The sequence below is a fragment of the Oryx dammah genome, unplaced genomic scaffold (genome assembly GCF_014754425.2).
Source record: "Oryx dammah isolate SB20612 unplaced genomic scaffold, SCBI_Odam_1.1 HiC_scaffold_2, whole genome shotgun sequence".
Taxonomy (NCBI): domain Eukaryota; kingdom Metazoa; phylum Chordata; class Mammalia; order Artiodactyla; family Bovidae; genus Oryx; species Oryx dammah.
The window spans coordinates 164,857,419-164,877,534 of NW_024070186.1; the positions used below are offsets into that span (position 1 = coordinate 164,857,419).

At 50.9% G+C, this 20,116-nt stretch overlaps 1 protein-coding gene across 2 annotated transcripts in view; it reads right to left on the reverse strand.

The window, feature by feature from the left end:
• Nucleotides 1-613: 613 nt before the first annotated feature.
• Nucleotides 614-20,116, reverse strand: part of USP7 (ubiquitin specific peptidase 7) — a 36,020-nt gene continuing 16,517 nt past the window's right edge. The window contains exons 5-30 of one of the 2 annotated variants that reach the window (XM_040230141.1): nucleotides 19,601-19,709; nucleotides 18,665-18,795; nucleotides 18,166-18,220; nucleotides 17,227-17,307; nucleotides 17,035-17,125; nucleotides 14,759-14,841; nucleotides 12,960-13,069; nucleotides 11,407-11,563; nucleotides 10,548-10,692; nucleotides 10,171-10,301; nucleotides 9,396-9,530; nucleotides 9,032-9,133; nucleotides 8,793-8,898; nucleotides 7,953-8,045; nucleotides 7,796-7,863; nucleotides 7,405-7,505; nucleotides 6,377-6,530; nucleotides 5,737-5,804; nucleotides 5,157-5,265; nucleotides 4,991-5,068; nucleotides 3,991-4,091; nucleotides 3,111-3,210; nucleotides 2,353-2,472; nucleotides 2,156-2,227; nucleotides 1,937-2,027; nucleotides 614-1,597 (exon numbers count right to left, since the gene is read on the reverse strand). In XM_040230141.1, the coding sequence (XP_040086075.1) occupies nucleotides 1,491-1,597; nucleotides 1,937-2,027; nucleotides 2,156-2,227; nucleotides 2,353-2,472; nucleotides 3,111-3,210; nucleotides 3,991-4,091; nucleotides 4,991-5,068; nucleotides 5,157-5,265; nucleotides 5,737-5,804; nucleotides 6,377-6,530; nucleotides 7,405-7,505; nucleotides 7,796-7,863; nucleotides 7,953-8,045; nucleotides 8,793-8,898; nucleotides 9,032-9,133; nucleotides 9,396-9,530; nucleotides 10,171-10,301; nucleotides 10,548-10,692; nucleotides 11,407-11,563; nucleotides 12,960-13,069; nucleotides 14,759-14,841; nucleotides 17,035-17,125; nucleotides 17,227-17,307; nucleotides 18,166-18,220; nucleotides 18,665-18,795; nucleotides 19,601-19,709 (2,698 nt within the window). In that variant the 3' untranslated portion in view covers nucleotides 614-1,490. The remainder of the gene's footprint in view (nucleotides 1,598-1,936; nucleotides 2,028-2,155; nucleotides 2,228-2,352; nucleotides 2,473-3,110; nucleotides 3,211-3,990; nucleotides 4,092-4,990; nucleotides 5,069-5,156; nucleotides 5,266-5,736; nucleotides 5,805-6,376; nucleotides 6,531-7,404; nucleotides 7,506-7,795; nucleotides 7,864-7,952; nucleotides 8,046-8,792; nucleotides 8,899-9,031; nucleotides 9,134-9,395; nucleotides 9,531-10,170; nucleotides 10,302-10,547; nucleotides 10,693-11,406; nucleotides 11,564-12,959; nucleotides 13,070-14,758; nucleotides 14,842-17,034; nucleotides 17,126-17,226; nucleotides 17,308-18,165; nucleotides 18,221-18,664; nucleotides 18,796-19,600; nucleotides 19,710-20,116) is intronic. The other variant, XM_040230146.1, reaches the window with a different exon arrangement.

The window sequence follows — 20,116 nt, forward strand, 5'->3', positions numbered from 1 at the left end:
AGGCCCTCCTCCAGGTGGAGAGCAGCCAGCGGACACGCCGTGTCAGGTGGGGGACGCGAGGCCACCTCCCCCTGGACCATGCCTTCGGCCATTCCCGTATTTACGGTCATCTCAGTGTACTCCACTCCTGCCTGGAAAACCTCAATCTCTTCAGCTTCAACAGGAGGAAGAGGAGGCAAGAACCCCCAAAACCTTGCCATGAAGTGATAAAAGGTTCCCCGGGCCTACCTGCAGGGAGAGCTGATGGCTCCCTCAACTTCCACGTCAACTCACTGAATTATCATTTTTATAGAAAATTTTATTCAACATACAACATTTTCCAGCAAAAAGGCAATATACAGGAAGAGTTGGTGTACACTGCTGCTACAGAAACAAACAAAAAAATACTGGAAAAGGATGAAAACTAAGTGTGATCTGCTGATCCTATTTTACTGCACTCAAAACTAGACACGCAGCTGGCGTCAGCTCCAAAGGAACGGCCGGACTGAAAGAAAACCACACATGACGAATGTCAACGTCTCTGGGGGCCACTCCGTCACCAGACAGAAGCCACCACCTCCTCCCCGTGGTCAATCGTACATGTCCATTCCTTAAATATACAATCTCATTTTTCCTTTTTTTTTTTTTTGCTTTTTATTTTTTAACTTTTTTTAATACAAAGTCAACAGCTTGCGAACACCAGTGGGCATACCCTCTTAGCTAAAAGGCCCTCCTTTCTTGGTTCCGTCTGTCCCATTTGAAGCAGACGAGTCTATTTATAATTTTTTCACCTGCTCGAATGAACTCTTGAGATCATTAGGTTTGCCCAGAGGCAGCATAGTACACCTTAATTGGATTTGAACAGTGTTTTTTTTTTTTTTTTTCAATTGAATAAAAAGACCCCAAAGTGTCTGGTCAAGCCTGGATTCAGTGCATCTGCTCTGCAAACGGGCTGTGGGACGCAGGGGCTGACAGAAGGGAGACGAGTTTATTAAAAAGACCCGGCAGCCGGGGAGACCCAGGAAGGGGCAACAGGACACCAGTGAAGGAAACAGCGCTATTTATTAGGGTGTGAGTTTCTCTGGTTCGCCTTTACAGATGCACAAAAGGTCATTGCAAGTATAACTGAGGGAAAGACGCCAGACGAGCCTAAACAGAAGACTTCCTAGCTGCGGGCTGGTGGCCGGGCCCCGGGGAGGGGGTCAGCCGCGCCCGCCCAGCGCCATGCCCGCTGGCCGCTCCCCGACACGCTGACAGCGCCTGGCATTGTGGTCACCGTAAAATAACTCTCATTGGCATCCAAGCTTTATAAAAACACCTTCATTTTTCTCAAAAAGGGCAATCAATAGATACAGAGAAGCCAAACTGAACAGCCTCAACAAAATAAAATTAACACCAGCAGCAAATCCTCTTGCTGAAGACGTGGGGTGGTGCTCACGCACCAGAGTTCTCGGCTGTTGGTAAGGGGCACACCCACCGCGGTCCGCCTCGCCCGCCCGCCGGGGAGGAAGTCAGTTATGGATTTTGATGGCCTTTTCAAGGTATGTGTAGCGACTCCTCTTCGGGGCTTTGTTGAAGTGGTCAAGCCCGAGCCACGGCCGAGGGTGAGACATGTTACCTGGTGGGGAGAGGAGACGGTCAGACCACTGAGCCAGCACTTGGGCCCTGGGGTTAAGGAGCAGCCAAGGGGCCTCCTGGGCAGCATGGGCCCCGCAGCTGGGACCCCACACCCCACCAAGGTCACTGGCTCCCCGCGTGGCACTGTCAGGCGCTACCCCCCTCGCCATCGTGTGATGCCCGCCAAGGTCACTGGAGGCAGGCCGCTGTCCCTCCCTGCTCCGCAGAGGACGAGAACGAGGCTCACTCCCCAGCTGGGAAAGGGAGGCCTGGCCCTCGAACCCGGGGCCACCTGCCCCCTGGGCCCTGACGGCCTGCGTCTCTGCGGGAGGGCTCTTACCAGGCTGAGGTTCAAAGTCTTTCAAGTTTACTTCATACTCATCTTCGTTTATGTACTGATGTCGGCCCATCATCACAATTGCAAATTTAAACTGACAGACAAAAACGGAAAACTCCGTTAATTCCAAAGAGTAGTGAAACTCACAACTTTGGCAAAACAAAGTTAAGGCTTTAGCATCCCACCCGACAAATGACTTGCCGGTATCCAAGAAGCGTGTACCTTTTCAAACTCCTTTTCCTGGATGTCCAGCAGACTCTGAATCCGCTTCATCACTTCTCTGAAATGCTCGCCCTGCAGATGACAAAAGGCATGTATACTCACGGCTCACGCCCACCTGTGCAGCCACCTGGGGCAGCGTCCCAGGCTGACTGGGGCAGACCCGGGGTGGCCAGCCAGCCGGCAGAAGGGCGCCACACCTGGTGTATCCTCAGCAAGAATGGGATCCCGAACGTCCCGAACACCTCCTTGTGGAAGTGAGCCACCGTGATGAGCATCTCGTTCTCCTTGTCGATGTCTACCTGGTCCAAAGGTATTTCCTGGGGACACACGGAATGGACAGATGTTCGGTTAAGGCCAACACAGCACTGCATGTTTGGATTCCAAACTCTTGACTTGTTCCTCCAGCAAGCGAGGGCAGATTTTTGCCACAAGGTCACGTTAGGGGCTCATGAAAATGATGAGGGTTTAAAGTTAGAAGAAAGATCTAAACCTCAAAGAAAACGGCGAGTTTTAAGAGACCAAATGATGAATCACCGCAGCTACTGCGGCAATCTCAGCCGCTTTACAATTATCAGGGCTCAGGTTTCTGACTAGACGCGCTTGGCGATCCACCACTGAAATCAATTTCTAAGGATGAACAAGTGACGCATTGGGAGTGGGGGGGTGGGGCGGGGGCCTTGGGGGCAGATGGACAGCGGTGACAACTGTCCAACAACATGGACGTACTCATGTCACCAAATGAAGCAGACACTTGAAACACGAGCTTTTAGGTCAGGGCTACTGTATCAACATTTAAATTTTCAAAACCTGGGAGAATTAACCCCAGGGATGGCAGCATGTTCTGGGAGTCGCTGTGTTACCTGAACAAGCCACGGCCCCCACCTCTCACCAGGTCATAGCAACCCCCTCCCAACTCCCCAGCCCCTGCCCCTCGCTGCAGTCGGAGGACACATACCTCTATTCGAAACGTTCGACTCGTTGCAGGAGATAAACATTCTAACAGTTCATCTTCTTGATGCACACCAATAATTTTGTAGCTTACAATTTCTAGCAGCCTGTACAAAGCAAGGAAGAAAATCAACTATACAAACTCATAGGGCAAAAACCAACAAATGGTTTTCTACAAGGGTTTTATTACAAAGTATGGAGATCTGCTTGTCCTTATGAAGATCTAAGTGCCAAAAGCAGGTATCCATGGGGAGCAGAAAGAACATTGGCCGGGGGTCCCCTTGGAAAGCGTGGTAAGAGCCAGTCTAAAGGGGACCCTCGGGCCAGGGCCTGGAGAGGGACCTGTGCAGGCCTTTCCCGCAATGGCTCCAGAGTAAGCAGGGTTGGTGATATTCTTCTCACTCGTTAGATAATAAAGGCCTCATTCTTCTGTTTTTTGCAAAGAAAACATTCTGGGGACCAACAGCCCAAAGGACTGTTTCATCCTCTGTGCTGCCCGGAAGACAAGGTGGTAAGAAGAGAACCCAACTTTCGGAAATAAAAACTGATCATCAAATCTGGTGCTTCTTCCCTCGGCCAGAACATGAGAGAAATGGAGGAGAAGCAACCCGATTTCCCTGACACAAGCGAGCCCCAAGTTTTCCAGTTTCAGCCGATCATTCTGCTTGAGTTCACTTCCTCTGCTTGGCTTTTTCTGCGTGAATTTCCCTTTGCACTGCTGCTAATTAGTGCCAAGAATTAGGGAGGGAGAAACGGGTGAAAAACCATGAAATATTTAAATAAACTGCTGCCAAGGACAAAAAAGCCGAGTACGGTAATGATGCGTCAGGGGCAATGGTGGGGTCAGGATGGGGCCACCCCAACCTCCACCTCCGGGAAATACTCGCCTAAGTTTCCCTGATGCCTTCTCGCCGAGCTCCACAGCCTTTTTACATTCCTCTAACAGGTCCCGGACGCACCCGTGCTTGTCTGGATATAGTGTTATTTCCTAAAAAATGACAAGATCAAGGCTTTAGGGGAACCATGACACACGCGGAGCCGGTGCACTCAGCTCCGACGCCTCCCCGCCGACCTTCATGCAGACCACTCGCCAAGCCTGGGACCCACCCCACAGTGCTGTGCATCTATCAAAGGCCAGGTTGGGGCAAAAAGCTCGCGGTTCCCAGGACAGCTCCTCAGGAATTTCTCCCCGAGAACAGTCACAAAGAGCCTGTCCAGTTCTCAACGCTGAGACAGATGACGAGGCCCAGAGTGGAGCTTGTCTCCTCACCCCAACAGGGCGTGCAGGGTGCAACACTGATGGCGTGTGGTCCAGGTCCCTCTCCACCCGGTAGGGCCAGAGAGGCCAACGGCTAGGGGTCTAACTTGCCAGAGGAGCCACCTAACACGGGGCAGGGTGCCTGCCAGCCCCAAGGCCGAGCATGCAGGTCCCCGACACTGTCACTCCGCTGCAGCCCGGGGGGCGGGGGGGAAGACAGAGCTCACCCCACCTCCCATCCAGTTCTCAGACACTGGGGCAGGGTCTCTAACACATGCTGCCGCTTATGACCTTTCTGTAGTTGTTTTAGTTGTCAAGGTCTTGTTGTTTAGTCGCTTCAGTCATGTCCAACTCTTTGTGACCCTACGGACTGTAGCCCATCAGGCTCCTCTGTCCATGGGGTTCTCCAGGCAAGAATACTGGAGTGGGGTTGCCATTCCCTTCTCCAGGGCATTTTCCTGACACAGGGGTAAACCCATGTCTCCTGCACTGCAGGCAGATTCTTTTCCCGCTGAGCCACCAGGGAAGCCCTTTGATCCTGTTACCAGGAAGATTTTCAAGGCCTAAGGAGAGAGAAACAATGAACAAGCCACAATAAAAATAAAATTTCATACCATGAAAATACTTACCTCTTCCCTAAATTGGCTGTTTAACCATATACACTTAAAACTTCGCCTGTTCTCAAAATCTGTGATTTTCATCTTAAGCTGTTAAGAAAAAAGAAAGGCATTTAGACCCATCCCAACAGAAACCCGAGCCTTCTATGACCCACAGTCTGTTAACTTGGGCTCATACCTGCTGATAGTACAGTTTCTTAGGTTGTCTAGGCTTGAAGAACTGTAGCAGATCTCTTAAAGTACCTTCATAATTATGTCTAAGAGGATTACCTGGGCCGTCCCTGTAACTACACAAGAGAACAGTGCATCAATACAAGGCTTGTTTATTTGCCTAAAACACACACCCGTGAGTGAGCATCAAAGCAAGCCTCTGCCCTGCCCCCTCGCCCTGAAATGTGACCCCCATCCCCAGGTCCCCAGTCCCTGCGTCTGTCACATGGGAACGTTCTCTGCACGGTACACAGAGTCCCGCCTGGGACGGGCCCAGCCAGAACACGGGGGCGGGGTGTGGGGGGTGTGTGTGTGGGGTGTGTGTGTGTGTTGTCTTTAGAGTAAGGCTGGCTTTAGACAAGGCTGCCTGCTACTCTGACACCGTGGAGCAGTGGGGTCAAGATGTGAGTGGGGACAATTCTATGCTGAAACTAGGCAAGGCGAGGTGGCCGGCTGTGAGCTGTGTCCATCGGGGCTCTAACTAATGGGCAGGCTATGGAAAGCATGCAGTCAGGACCCGACGGCGGGGGTCTGCGCGTGCGGCTCACCCTTGAGACTTGAAGAACTGGAGCAGCATCGGGTCGGTGTTGAGCCTCTGGGCGACCGTCTTTGCCACCTGGAGGGGAGCAGAGAGTGAGGCTTCCATCCTCAGAGCAAACTGAGCCTGGCCCATGCACTCAGCACTGGCGAACTGCTTAATGTTTGAACGGGGCACAAGCTGCCGGAGTTTAAATGCCCCAGAAATTTACTATTTAGCAGGGATAAACTATATTTCTTAGTATGTCTCCATGGGAACAGCATATCTGAGGAAGAACTTTAAAAGCACTTTTCACTTTTAATGGGGAGGTCTATATTTTCTTTAGACTATTATTTTAATAGCTCACACTTGGCATATTAAAACGGAAGCAAAGCTGCCATTAAAATTATGATCTCTGAAACCACCTTATGCCAGGGGTAGGGAGGATCTTGAAGAGAACATGGCCGGGGGCGGGGGAGTCAGGGGGAAACCGCTTCTGGTCCCCAGGTACCATCAACACCAACCTGGAGCAGGAACTTCCTCAGACAGTGGATGGTAACCCCTCCCCCAGAACCAAATCCACCATACAGCCTCATCGGCAAGATAGTTTTAATGTAAGAATGTGGTCTTCTTGGTGTGGAATCTGAAGGGAAGAGTGTTTGATCCAATACCTGGAAATAATTCATCCTATTTGACAGTGTCACCACAAACCCAGGATCGTTGGGGATCGTTTTATCACAGAAAATCACATCGACACGGTGGTAGAGGTCTCGGAAGTATTCCTTTGCAGTGGGTAATTCACTATTATCGTTCTCAGGGTCATCCCTGGGGAAGCGGAAGAAACACAGACGATCAAAGTCCAGGCCAAGGTTCACTGTTCGCTTGTTTTAAAAAGGCACCGTCTCCCACGCAACAGTGGCACGAGCGCTGCAGATCTGAACTTGGGCAAGTGTTTCCCGAAGCCAGGAGCCTGCCCGGCCACCAGGAAAAAGGGACCGCGGACAGAAGGCGAGCCCTGAGTGGCTGCTTTCCATGCCTGATCTCACTCCCAAGACAGAACGGTGCCCTCTGGACGAGGAGGAGGACTCAGGACGCACGGGAGGGTCCACCCTGCCGGCTCTGCAGGGTCCCCTCCCTGACCGGGGCTTGGTGGGCTGGCACTTTCCTTTGAAGGGAGCGGGGTCACCACTAAGCCTACAATCCTCACTGCCTGGCCCTTAAGGAGAAGTCTGCCGCCCCAATCCTGGCCCCGTGTTTGGTGGCCTCCCCGTGGCCAGGGTCCAGGACTGTCCCTGCCCAGCCAGAAGGCCTTAGGAGCCTGGCTGTGCCACCAGGCTGCCTTCAGACCACACACCTGCTGGCTCTCATGCAGACAGACTCAAGCGATTACCCCGAGTAGGTGCAGGCTAAGGAATTTCATGTTTTCAGGAAAACACAACACATTCGCTATTCCATGAAGACCTCTGTCCCCCTGCAAATAGTTATCACGCTCACTGTCGCCATTTTTAGGAACTAAAGCCATCCAGTGAGGAAAAAGCTCACCACCCCTGACTCCCAAACTCAAGAGGAGGCCGGCTGCAGTCAACACGCTGCCAACACCAAACAAAACGTGTCTCAGGGTCTAGAGGTGATCTGTTTTCTGGTTCCAGGACTTCGGATCTTGGTGCAAAGAGAGAAAAGCCCTTCAAAGGGTACGTACTTCTGAAACACTATAATGTCGCCATCCATTAGCTCATCGAGGGCTTTGTCAAGAGACACATCATAGTCCTGAATTCTCTCTGTTAAATTCGGTTTAACTTCCTGCAGTGAAAGAAACGGTTTGGTTATATCCCAACACCTGTCCAGTGTTTAATACGGCCAGACACTCTGTGTCCCTTCTCTACACCCAGTTCCATCAGCTCTACGGTTTTAATGATAATCATGGACGCCCACAGAGGGGACAGTCGGCAGTGGACAGAGAGTCCTGACTTGACACCACCCCACTTGGCTGCGGGCCTCACACTGCAAATCCAGGGGGAGCCACACAGACAGGAGCCGCCCTTCCCCAACCACCACCAACGTGAGGGTTACAGAGAAATAAGGGTCCAAACCTCATAGAGGATAAGGCTAGTATCCTGGATAAATCCTGCTCTGTCACACATAACCGGGAGCAAGTCACCTAGGTTCAAGAAAAATAAAGAATCCAAGGCTGCGACATGTGGCAACTTGAGCAAAACCCGCTCAGAAGGCGACTGCAGTCAGACTTACGTATTTTACAGGATATTGGTGTGTAGATATGCCCACAGTAATTCAAGCTCCGTGTTTTGGGATCATACATCTTCAAAAATAACATCACATCATCTGCAAGGTCAATAGACAGGCTCTGTTGGGATCTTCCAGTCAGTGCAATGCTAACAAATATACACAGTAAGCTTTAGTAACAGCTGAAGTGACAGTGTGGAGCACTGGCAGTTAGTGCGTGCCATGAGGGTTCTTAGAGGCTGAAGCCCAGGATTGTAGCATCATTTCAAACATGAAACCCAAGGAAGCGCTGCATTTGAAGCAGCGAAGATGAGAGTAAGTGCAGAGAACCTAGGAAACCTAGTTTCAAGACCCGATACTCACTAGCTATCAGGGGATACCTGTTCAGGGTTGTGTCTGCGTTTTTGCCAGGGAAGTGACCACTTGAAGCAGTACAACAGAGCACACTCAGACCCACCTGTTCTGTAAATAAAGTTGTGCTGCAGCAGGCTCTCTTGCCTAATCTCTGTGGCCACCTGGTTGCTCCAATGGCAGGCAGAGGGTCATGGCCCACAAAGTGCTAAGTATTTACTGCCGGCCCTTGAGAGCGACCCTGCTCCGTCCCCTCTGTCACGTGCAGAGCAACACAGCAGGGGACATGACCAGTGGCTGCCACCTTCTCCTCACCTGCCAGGTACTACAGCCCACATTCGGTCTGACTTGACTTGACTGTAGAGATGTTAACGAGTATTCTGGGGACTAGTGAGATTTCTTTGCGAGAAAACGCTTAGCCCTGTGTTTAGAATAATGGTCCAGGACTTAACTCCGCCCTCTGGGGATGCCAGGCTGGGCGAGGGGGGCACTTACGATCTTTATCAAACTTGGGTAGCGTGGCTCCACTAGCAGCTAGCTCCGGATCAACTGTTTCCAGGAATATCGTCCAGGGGTTTTCATTATCACTGAGCTCAATCATCTATTTCCGAGAGAGAGGCTGGGTTTAGGAGACTTAAATGGCTGCGAGAGACATGAGTAATGACAAGTCCGATCCCGTGCCACGGGACCACAGGCCACACGGCAGGGCCCGCCCAGCTGCTGGCCGTGCTCACCGTCTTGCTGCCGTCGGCCTCGTTGTCCAGCATGGCTGGCCGCTTAGTGCCGTTGCTCCTTGCCTGCATGGGCCACAACCGAATCTGATCTTGTGGGAATCCCTGGAAATATTCACAGTTCAGTTAATTGAAGCACAATTTGTAGTTTAATTTGGTATCAAGGTGACGGTTCTATGATTAGAAGGGGGGGAAGTGATGCTGACACCTCTCCCCACAGGTGTGGGCGGCAGTGCGCTGGCGGCAGGGGAGCTGCCGAGGGCACGACCGGAAGGGAAGGAGCGCAGCAGCACCGGCCCCGGGGGTGACCACCCACACCTGGGGGTGGAGGAGGGAGAGGACCACCCGCAGGGGGACGCGCGCTCACCATGGTCTGAGAGAGGTTCTGGACAAACTCCGAAAGCGAGGAGTTTTTCAGCACTTTGAACACAGTGTATCTCACTTTTTCTTCATCGTACATGTCGTTCCCTTGATGGCCACAAAACTGGTCCTCTGCAACGATCTGCCAAGAGGCGTAGAAACACAGGCCAGGGTTTACACCCAAAAGGCAGAACAGAACCGGGCCACACAGACGGAAGCCGAGGTTCCAACACTAAGAGCAAGAGAGGCCCGTCTTTTGCCTTCTTCAGAAGACCCACGCAGAGAAACCCCAAATGACCAAGCATGAACTCAGACAGTCATTTATTTAGAAAAGACCAAACCGAACATTTCTATGCAGCCAGTCTAAACTCATCTGCAAGCTTCAACTGCAGGTCCACCTGGGTGAGAATCCCCAATTATAAAGCCAGGATGCACACGTACCTTTTACCCAGATTGTCAGTCAACTTGTTACAACTGCCTGTTTTCTAACTGCAACTAAATCATGAACCAAAAGGAAGGAGCCCTGGCCACCCCAACAGCTCTCCCGGCCCCTGCTCACCTGCTGTTCTCCAGTCCCCTGCCTGTCTCACGAACACTCGCACACCGCTGCCTTCTCTGGCAGCTTGAGTACCTCTCCCATCCATCTAAGCCGTCCCCCGAACGGTCAGGGGACTAGCCCGAGCGTCCCCTCGGCTGCGTGCTCACGGGGCTCGCTCGCCCTGGCACCCGTACTCAGGAGGAAGACCAGGTCCGTGGAGCTGCCGCGCCGGCCGGAGGCTGACCTGCACTTGCATGTAGAGGTGGGCCTCCTGCCGCTCCTTCCGCTTCTGTGCCTCGATCCTCTTCTCCTCCTGCAATCGTTCCACCAACTGCTGAGGGATGTCCTGGTCGGTGACGGCTTGTAAAACCTCACCTGGGGGACAAAGGCACCTGCCTTCACCTCTGTGCATTACGCCAGCACGAACAAAGCCATCCGTTAAGGTAGCGCCGCTCTTCACCCTCAGTCCACATCCAAACCCACGGGCCCACGCCGGCTGCTCCCAGGCGATGCCGGGATGGAGGGAGGGCAAGCTCCACGCACGTGGACCGGCGGCTCCAACTCAGGCCTGCGGTCAGGAGGGGAGCTGGCCCAGCGAGGGCAGGTGCCCGGAGCACTCACTGAGCTTGGACTCGCGGATGTAGACCAGCATGTAGGCGTTGGTGCAGTGGCGCACGGACAGGTCGTCGTCGTGGCCCCCGTAGTTGTGCTCGATGGCTTCCTCCTTCGTGCACCTGGACACCACGTCGTCGTCAAACTTACACCACTGTGACAGGAACAACAGGGGTAAGGCGCACAAAGGAGGAGGTGGCGTTTCCCTGAAACAGCTCCTCTGCCGCGGGCAACCTGCAGAAACCCGCCAGCGCTCTCGCCTTCCTCGTCCCAAACTCCGGGGAAATTGGTGATGTCCACCCATGGGCACTTTTTATAAGGTGCTCAGATATCAGCCGAGCTTTCGCTCAGGCTCCGTCGCAGTCCACCAGGCAATAACGCCTATGGCTGCAGGCTCTGCACCTGGCCGTGGGGGTCCCACCATCATGAACCCCCACTGCGTGAACTATCAGGGCTCAACTTGCTCTGTTCCTTGCTGGGCCTAGACACAGACCCCCAGACCCGCATCTGCTCCTCCTGGTGAAGGTCACGTGATGGGATCCACGTGAACCAGGAAAAGCCAGAGTATTCATTATACATGGCACATGCGGGAACACGCATTGGCCGCCACCCCACCCTCCAGGGCCACAGATGATAAGTGTCAGACGTAAAGGGATCCTGTCCAATCTCATGTCCAATACTAAGACTGTATACATAAAGGACTACCATCAAACACACTTTGAAAGTGTCAGCAGTCAACACAGATCAGAACGTGCAGACACGTCAGAGGCCAAGAAGGAATCCTTGGCCGCCAACGCCAAGCCTGAAGCGAGTGTCACTAAATTCCCACACAGCCTCTTGACCACCCCACCCCCTGACCCATACTTACTTTGCCATCCCCTTTGGGGTTGAGATAAACCACATAATGTCCACCATGATTATCTCCACTATGAACCAGGACCGCATGAAGAATATAATTTGCAGGGTCTTTAGGATCAGTTTTTTGCAAAAATTCATCAAGTGGTAACTGTTCAGGGAATTCAAACCTATTTAAAACAAAAAAACCATTTAAAGAGAAATCCAGGTTTCACTTTCGGTAAGACACTTCACCTAAAGGTTTTATTTGCTACCAGGCCCTCTAATTCACTGGCTCCTTGTTATGTGGAGAGGGCAAGGAATTTGACAAGCAAGCTTCCCAGAACTCCTTCAGATGACTCGCACATTGACAAAAATCTGAGGCTTGATTCGAGAAAAATGCCTGCAGAGTACTGATACACCTACCAGAATCCCCCAATTCCAGGATATTGCGACGAAACACGCTGCCTTTTCTAGGAAGCGGTATCTCCTGGAGGACTGCGGTGGGAGGCAGAGCCAGCCCCATACTGCCCTCAGGGACTCGGGGCCGGCATACAATGTACACAAGTACTCTACAGGCATTTTTCTCAAATCAAGCCTCAGATGCCAGAAGACAGGACTTCCATGTGACAGCTCATGATGTGAAAAAATGTCAGCAACTGATTCTAATAAAACCAGGACGAAAACCAAGGTGAGGGCCCAACGAAGCTCCTGAGCAGGTTGGACGTGCCTGCAGGCCACTGGTCTGCGAGCTCTGCCATCTAAGGGCCCACAGTGGGGGCACGGAGAGACCAGCAGGCCCAGCTGTTGCAGGCGATGTGGTCGAGCCATGCCCGCCCAGGAGTCTGGGGGTGACTGGCCAACGTCCAGGAGGCCGGTTACTGTCAGGCTGTACCCTCTGACCAAGGGGTAGAGAGTCACTGCTCCAAGTTCTGTCTGCTGAACCAGACGAAGCTGTGTGGGGGTACCAAACTTTTACAGGTGCTTTAAGGGCCTAGAAAACACATGGGGCGGTGGAGGGAGCCCACCCACCCACCCACACCAGCAGCCCTGACAATTCTAGCACATTCTCTAAGTCGACAGGAACCCAGAGACAACAAACCATTGGAGAATCCTGGGTAAAGCAACAGAGAGATATCGAGCCCCGCTTCTAAGGCAAGCAGGGCCTGAGCAGCAGAAAGCACCCTCCCCAGGGCGTCATCTGCCTGAGGGTAGACAGAGGGTCTCCCTGCGCAGGAGACATGGGTTTGCAGCCCCTGAAGCCATCCCTTCAAAAGTATAGATCAGACTTCCCTGGCGGCCCAGTGGTTGGGACTCCACACTCCTAATGCAGGGCGCACGGGTTTGCTCCCTGGTCGGGGAAGATCCCACGTGCCGTGAGGCTCATCCTCCCAGTACACCGCCCCCCCTCCACCCCAAAAAAAGTTTGTCCCAAGGTGTCAGTTTCGGGACACCCAGGCAGAGGGGAAACCTAAACAAATGCGAGATGAGAGCGAGAATACAAAGACTTTAACAAGGCACCGAGAGTAACCCCCTGTGTCAGGACGCTGGGTAAATCTTAAGTCTCACAAGCCCACACTAGATTACCTATCATTGATCTTGATGTTTTGGTCCGTCTGAGGATCATACATAAATCGCATCAGTTGCAGATGTAACACTGGTGGCAACGTCAGGAATTTCACTCCTTTTTCTGCCTCCTGAACAATGAAAAGGAAACGCAGGTTTAGTTCGCCTCTGGTTACTTCTCCCAGTCACCAAAGCATTTCACAGCAGGATAGGAACACACGGGGGACGTCTGCTGCAGAGACAGGTACAGGGGCCTTTACATGCTCTACGTGTGAGATCTCCTCTCAGTCTGTATCACACTATCTTACTGCCCAGTGACGGGGATGAGGAAGGAAACCAAGGCACAGGCACTTGCTGCCCTAGCAACACAGTCACTGGACTCCAAAATTCTAGAGAAGTGTAAGAAAACCAAATGGAAGAGAGGAAAGCTGCCTGTGGGCACCATCCCTCCCTGGGGCAGTCAGTGCTGGCATTCACTCCCACTTCTGAACACACTCCCTCTTGCTGACAGCAAGGTCCCCTGCCCGCTGGCACGGCCTCTGCCCAGCCTCCGCCTCACTCCGTCTCTGCTCCGCCTCGGCCAGCTCTTTCCTCACTAAAAGCAGCGTTGGCCGAATCCAGCCGCCACCAGGCCATCGGCCATCAGCCCTTCCTTCTGAGCTGTGAACCTTATGTCCAACAACAGGTGAGGAAATGCCCACCTGGAGGAACGGGTGTCCACGAGCAGCCACACCTATGTGGCAATGTTCTCTGGTGTACATTCTCATATCTAAAGAACAGGGCAGTTCTGGGAAGAAAACCAAAAACCCAGAAACCCACTGCCATGCAAAGGAATGGCATGGTTGTAGTACCACTCGGGAGAATAACAACAGAAGGATCCTGTTTCTTGGCCACTATCTCCAGAGACTCTAATATACAAACTGCTCACCCAGACCCCAAAACATTCAGTGTGGCTAAGGGTGGTTCTTGTGACTTGTGTTTCTTAAGCATATACAGCAGCATGTTCCCTAAGAGACTTCCTGATCTACACTCCAGCACCTCGAGTGGCCTGACCCAGCAGAAGGACAGCAGGTTTTTGGCCCACTGCAACACGGGTTCGCTCATGCACACACTGCTTCAGCAAGCTTGGTAAACACGGGGCAGTCTGAAACACTCATGAATTAGCTGAGTCGGTCGGTCGAGATTACAAGGCCGGGTGGTTGGACCCATGTGGACGCTGCTCATCCACCGAGCAGCCTGAACAGCAGGCTGCACAGGCCACAGGCCACACAGACTGTGGCTGGGTCACACCCTCAGCGCCCCGCAGAGTTCCTGCAAGGCCGAGTGGCAAAGAGGCGGGGACACCGAGCACTTGGGCAACAAACAGCAGAAATGCACCCCTCACGCCGCAAGTCAGGATTCTCAGAAAACCAGCAAAAAAGCAAGGCAAAGCACCATCACCACCAGCCACCAAAACCGGAGTCCAGCGACTGAGCAGCTCTCCCCATGCCTGGGAGAGACGACAGAGTTCCGAGCTGGAGGACGCGGTGAGTCAGGGGCAGCGTCAGACGGAGAGGGAGGGGCAGGGGAGTCGGGTGATGGTTCCGCCTCCGATCCACAGGAGGCTCAGCCACCTCCTGCCCACGGCCTCCCCAGCCGGGCACCAGCGACATGACCAGCTCTCTGCTGTCACGTCCAGACTGAGAAACACGATCCTTCCACGCGCTGCACACCAGCAGCGCGTAGACAGACTCTAGGGGGTCTCCAGCTCGCGGTTAAGCACGGGGTCTGAACACGGAGCGCGAGGACCGCAGGGGACAGCGGCCCACAGTCTCAGTTACCTGCAGGCCGTGCTCCCCGGCGTCGTATTTATTGTCGCCGTCCAGCTGTTCTACCGCCACGTAGTCCACAAACGATTCAAATACTTTCAGGAGAGAGAGAGAGAGAGAGAGCAAAGTCAGCCAAAGTTATCACTGAAGCTTCGATTATAGCACAGCCAACCGCTCAATTCAGGCACCAGAGGGGAACGAAGATATCAACAACTGCAGCCATGAACACAAACTCCCAGGTCTGCACCTTCACTGACCCAGGGAGAGGTGTACACTCTTAAGCAAACTGAGGGTGCTGCTGAGTTGGCCAGAAAGTTTGTTTGGGTTTTTCGTAATATCTTACAATATTACCTTGTCTTATGATAACATGGAGTGGATGTTTTATTAATAACAACATCAGCAACATTAGAAACAGCCGAGAATGCAGCCACGTGTTAACTCTGAACAGTAGAACCTAAGTGTTCCCACCCCCTAAATTTAAAACATGAATGGTAGTGAAATAATGGACGGGTTCACCGACTAGACGGGGGAGTAATTCTCTTACAATATCCATGCACATCAAATCATGATGAATACTTGTTAACCCTTTATGATTGCGTCAATTATACCACCAGAAAGCTGAAAAGGAAGAACTCAGAATTGATCCAAGGATGGTAGCCAATGGATCAGCCAAAGAGTCAAGAAACAGGCCTGCACAGATAAGCAGGGCTCACCGCTGACAGAGGGGCAGGCAGAGCACCTCGGGTCCACACTGGCCCCAAGTAGAAAGGAGCTGCTCTGGGTGGGTTGGAGATCAACAGAAAAGATAAAAGAACTGTCTGTTGACTTCAGGGAAGGCATTCTTAGGCACAAAAAGCAGAGTGAAACGCTGGATTTCGCAATTATAAAATTCTGTTAAACAAACAGCAAGATGGCAAGAGCAAAAAAAGTGAGCCCCAGATGGGGGAAGAGCCCCAAAACCCAATCCAGCGTCCAGAGCCCATGAGGAACCAGCCACATGGTGGTCATGATGGGGAACAAGCAGTGCTCCCCCCGCACTGGACTTTATTACAAGGGCAACAACCACTTTCGTACGCTGCGTGATGGCAGTGCAGGACCCCGTGAGCCCTCCAAGGCCCCAGCTCACTGCCTGGACCTTCCAGGTGGCACCACTGCGGAGGGAAACCCCAGAATCTGAGAGAGTGTAGGGATTATATAGGGACCTCTGCAAGATGGCGGGCTCAGGGAAGCCCAGGTGATGTGCTCAGGCTTCTCCGAGAGCCTTGCTGAGCACTGACCAGGGAAGGACAGTCCCCACAGCTCACCCCAGCCTGGAACAGCCCTGCTCTCTGCAGCCACAGTGAGAAAGCCCCACAGGGACGGGACCTCGGGCAGAAAACCTGGCAGATACTGCTTCGGTTGTGGGGACAACTGAACCCCACGGCTGCAGCAAGAGACCACACTTAAATAGGCCTCAAAAGCATCAACATCTCCACACAATTGCAATGTGCCCCAGGACAGAGGTGAAGAACAGCCAACACAAGATAAAAATCAGAACAGCTGGCATCTGATGAAAGATGACTGGACCGGCAACGGGGCTGGAACTCACAGCCCGTGATGAGAAACGAGTCGATGGAGACAGATCCAGAAATCACAGGATTAGCAGACATGGACATCAAGTTACCGTGAACGACATTCCGCACGTTCCAGGAGATATCCAAACCACCAATGAGCTTCTGAAAAGGTGAACTCTCCCTGACTTCTAGGCAAAGGCAAATTAAACCCAAGACAGCACCATCTTCCACATCCTGATGATTAACTGGATGTGGAACAAATGCTCGCACCTTGCTGGGGGGTGGCAGGGATAAATGGCTGCATCTGCCAAGCTCGAAAAGAATGGTTTCCAAAGTCCTGCGTTATATCCCCAAAGCAGAATGCTGAACAGCAATGAAAATGATCAGGTGACTGCTGCCACAAGTGCATGGAGGCAGCGTTGGGAAAAGCAAACCGACAATTACAAGACTATGCCCTACGTTCTCTCGTCCTTGTAAACTAATCCAGCAAAGGATGTTAGAAGCCCAGAGATCCCCAGGAGGAGAGGTAGGCAGTGGCAGGAAAGGGCCAACATCTTCCTTAATTAGCAAACATTTTAGTTTCTTGACCGGAGTGGGGCTACCTGTCTGTGTTCATGAGATACATTCATCATTTGGACCATTTTCTCTATAGTGTATTTCAATAAAAACTGCATGCATCAATGAAGCATTACAATGAATTATGAAAAGGTCGTGATATATGTACGCAGAACTTACTATTTTTCTTTCCTTTTATACTTAGCTGGATATCATAATAATCTTCTCTTCTATCAGATCGGTAGTCTACTTCTTTACACTGGATATAAGACTACAAATAAGGAAAATAAGGTGGCTTAAGCATCAAGCGTCAAAATACGAACACTGAAAAATTTTTACACCAATCATTCTTTAAAACTGGTAATCACATACCACCATCTTGCCTCTGAATAATTTAGGTATGGTGCCTTCTACACACGTGCCTTTCATCTTGTTTTCCACATTATCAAGCAACTGGAAGAGAAAGTTTTGGCTTTCAGAAAATGTTACAGTTAAGCATTATGCAGTAATTTGAAACGTCACTAGGAAATTTCAATGGTCAAAGAAATTCTAGACTATAAATATTATGACCTTTAGCATGCAATTATCAAAAACATACAAAATCTTCTTTCTTGGTTGGATATTTACAAAAATAACTACATGCAACAGTTGAGATTAACCCTCTATACAGCCTTTGGAATGAATTAGTAATTTGTAGTGCCTTTAGAAGCATTTTTTTATATTCATTTTTACCTCTGTGGAAAAGCATGTAAATTGAACACTAAACTTAACTCGTATTGGTCCACACCAAGAGATTAATGAGGTTGAGCCTGTCAACAGGATTGACTGGTTTGTCCATGGATATTTAATGAACTGGATTCAATCCAGCTAGTGCTGCAAAAAAGAAAACACACCTTGCCCAGCCAATCACCTTGAATTGCCATTTCATGTGTGTGTGTCTTGCATCACGACTAGAAGAGTGGGTACCTGCTAGTGACTAGAGGCGGTTTGGGGGAGAATCACCCACACAAAGGTCTGCCTCAACCAGGACTTGTTTCTCGGGTTACTAACTGGTAGATTACGCCAATTAAACAAATTTAACAGTCCACTGCCTGTACTGTTTCCCCTCACACTTTCCTACCAAATCATTTTCCAGTCTTTCTGGCCTTTAAATGAGATACGTGCCATCTTTTCTTTCTAGCCTAGTCCTGGTCCTGAACAAAGATGGGCATAACTGGAATAACAGTGACTAAAGGTAGGTCTGAGGTTTTGTTTGGTAACAACTTCGAAATATGAAATGTAAGAGGAAAAAAATTACGGCAGGAAACTCACCACTCGACAGAGCTCTTGAACATCATGTTGCATGAAGCTATCTAACGTTTCCCACCTTAGAAAGATAAAATGAATGTACGATGAAACTTCTAAACTTCACACAAGAATAAGTTAACAAACTAAATGGTATCACCAGTTATCATTCTTAAACTAATTAAGAGGATTATTTGTGGGGGGAGGCGCGGTTATAATTCAAAGCCAAGTTGAATTTTATCCAGACACCTAAACGCTCACAACTGTCTCTTGTTCTAAATGTCTTACTGCATGGGGAGGTCGTGTTTGAAAGTAAACGCACAGAAAGCTTGAAGACCATTACCTATCCTTTTCCTGACAGGCAAACCTAAGTGGTGCATTAGTTCTCAAGCACAATTCTAAAAGCCTCCATTTACAAAGAAGTCAAACAAACAACACGGGTAACATGCCCCGATACCACTGCACGCCTGTGCTCTGCTCTCAACCCCTCTGCGTCCACTAGCTGGAAAGGTCTCCCCACACGCACCCGAATGACTTGGTCAGCTTCTTTGTTCCTACGGGCTTATCGCTGTGCTGTAACTCGTAGAACACTCTTTGCAATGCTAAAGGGACACTTTTGGATGAATCGTCGCCCTCTGTTGGCATCATGTACACAGCCTAAAAGAAGCAATTCAGAAGTAAAAATGGAATCTTATGTGAAAGTATCATCTCTACCACAACGACTAAGGTAGATGGGCAGGGCTTCTCACTATCCCCCCAAAGAGTCTGAATATTCTTCCAACAATCATGGACGTCTAGAGACAATCTAGAAGTTACAAGAAAGTGCAAAAACAATTTTAAACATTACTCATAGCATACCATCCAATGAGCATCACTTCTATTTCATACTTCTTAGAGCAACATTTTTTAACTTAGCTTGACATGTGAACAAAAAAAGTTGATGAAACCTTCAACGTTACTGAAATTATCCACACTCAGCCTCTGATCTAATCCCATCTAGGTAACTACTGCTTCCTGGAAAACTAGTGCGATACAAACAGGAGTGCCAGCAGACCCGCCAGCGGGTCTGTGCCATTCTCACAACCTTCCTAAAGTACAAGTAACTATCCTGTTAGATTTTACATTTTATCTATAAAAACTGAAAAATCAGATTACTAGCCAGTAGTCTTTCAACTCATCAACCTCCATATAAAACTTTTCATATCTTGCTACTACTTTCACATTTAAAAAAAAGCTTGATTATTTCCAGCCTAATAAAGTTAGGTTTGCTAGCTGTACTAAGCTTTTCATCATGCCACTTGGCTTCACAAGTATCTGAACAGCAAGGAATGAAGCTACGTGTTGAGCATGCGGCAGGGCCCTCCCTGGAGACAAGCCTGGGGCCGGGCTCTTCTTGCCCCAGAATCCTGCAGAGAGAAGGCAGGCTGGGGAAGGTTGAGGGAGAGAAACACCATCCATTTACCTTGCGTAGCTGGTTTGTGAAAAATAAAGTCTGCAGCAGGCTGTTCATGTAGCAAGTCGCTCCCTGATTCTTTAAGCCGACGTAGCCTGTGTGCTTCTTTGAGTCCCACCTACAAGACCAGTTTGAGGTTCAGGAAAGGCTGCGCCCCCATGCTTCTGCCACATGTGTGGGCAGCGTGGCTGGGGCCAGCTGCTCTGTGCAACCACCTCCGCCCCCATCCTGACACGGGATGACGTCCGAGCACCCGCCTCCAAGGGAGTAACTCATCGCCAAGCCCGGAGTCCTGCTCACCCGGCTCCCTCCAACGTCACCCATGTGGTCCACTCAAGTGCGGGGACTAAGGGAAACTCAGTCTGACTGGAGCGGCTGCGTGGCTGTCATGTACCCAGGGCACTGCTCCCACATACAAGCTATACTGAGATCAGACTGGTTCCCTCGCACACACATAACACACACGTGTAGTCGGTGCAAGGCAGAAACCGCTGAAACCCTCTTTTCTGTAGTACCATGTACACG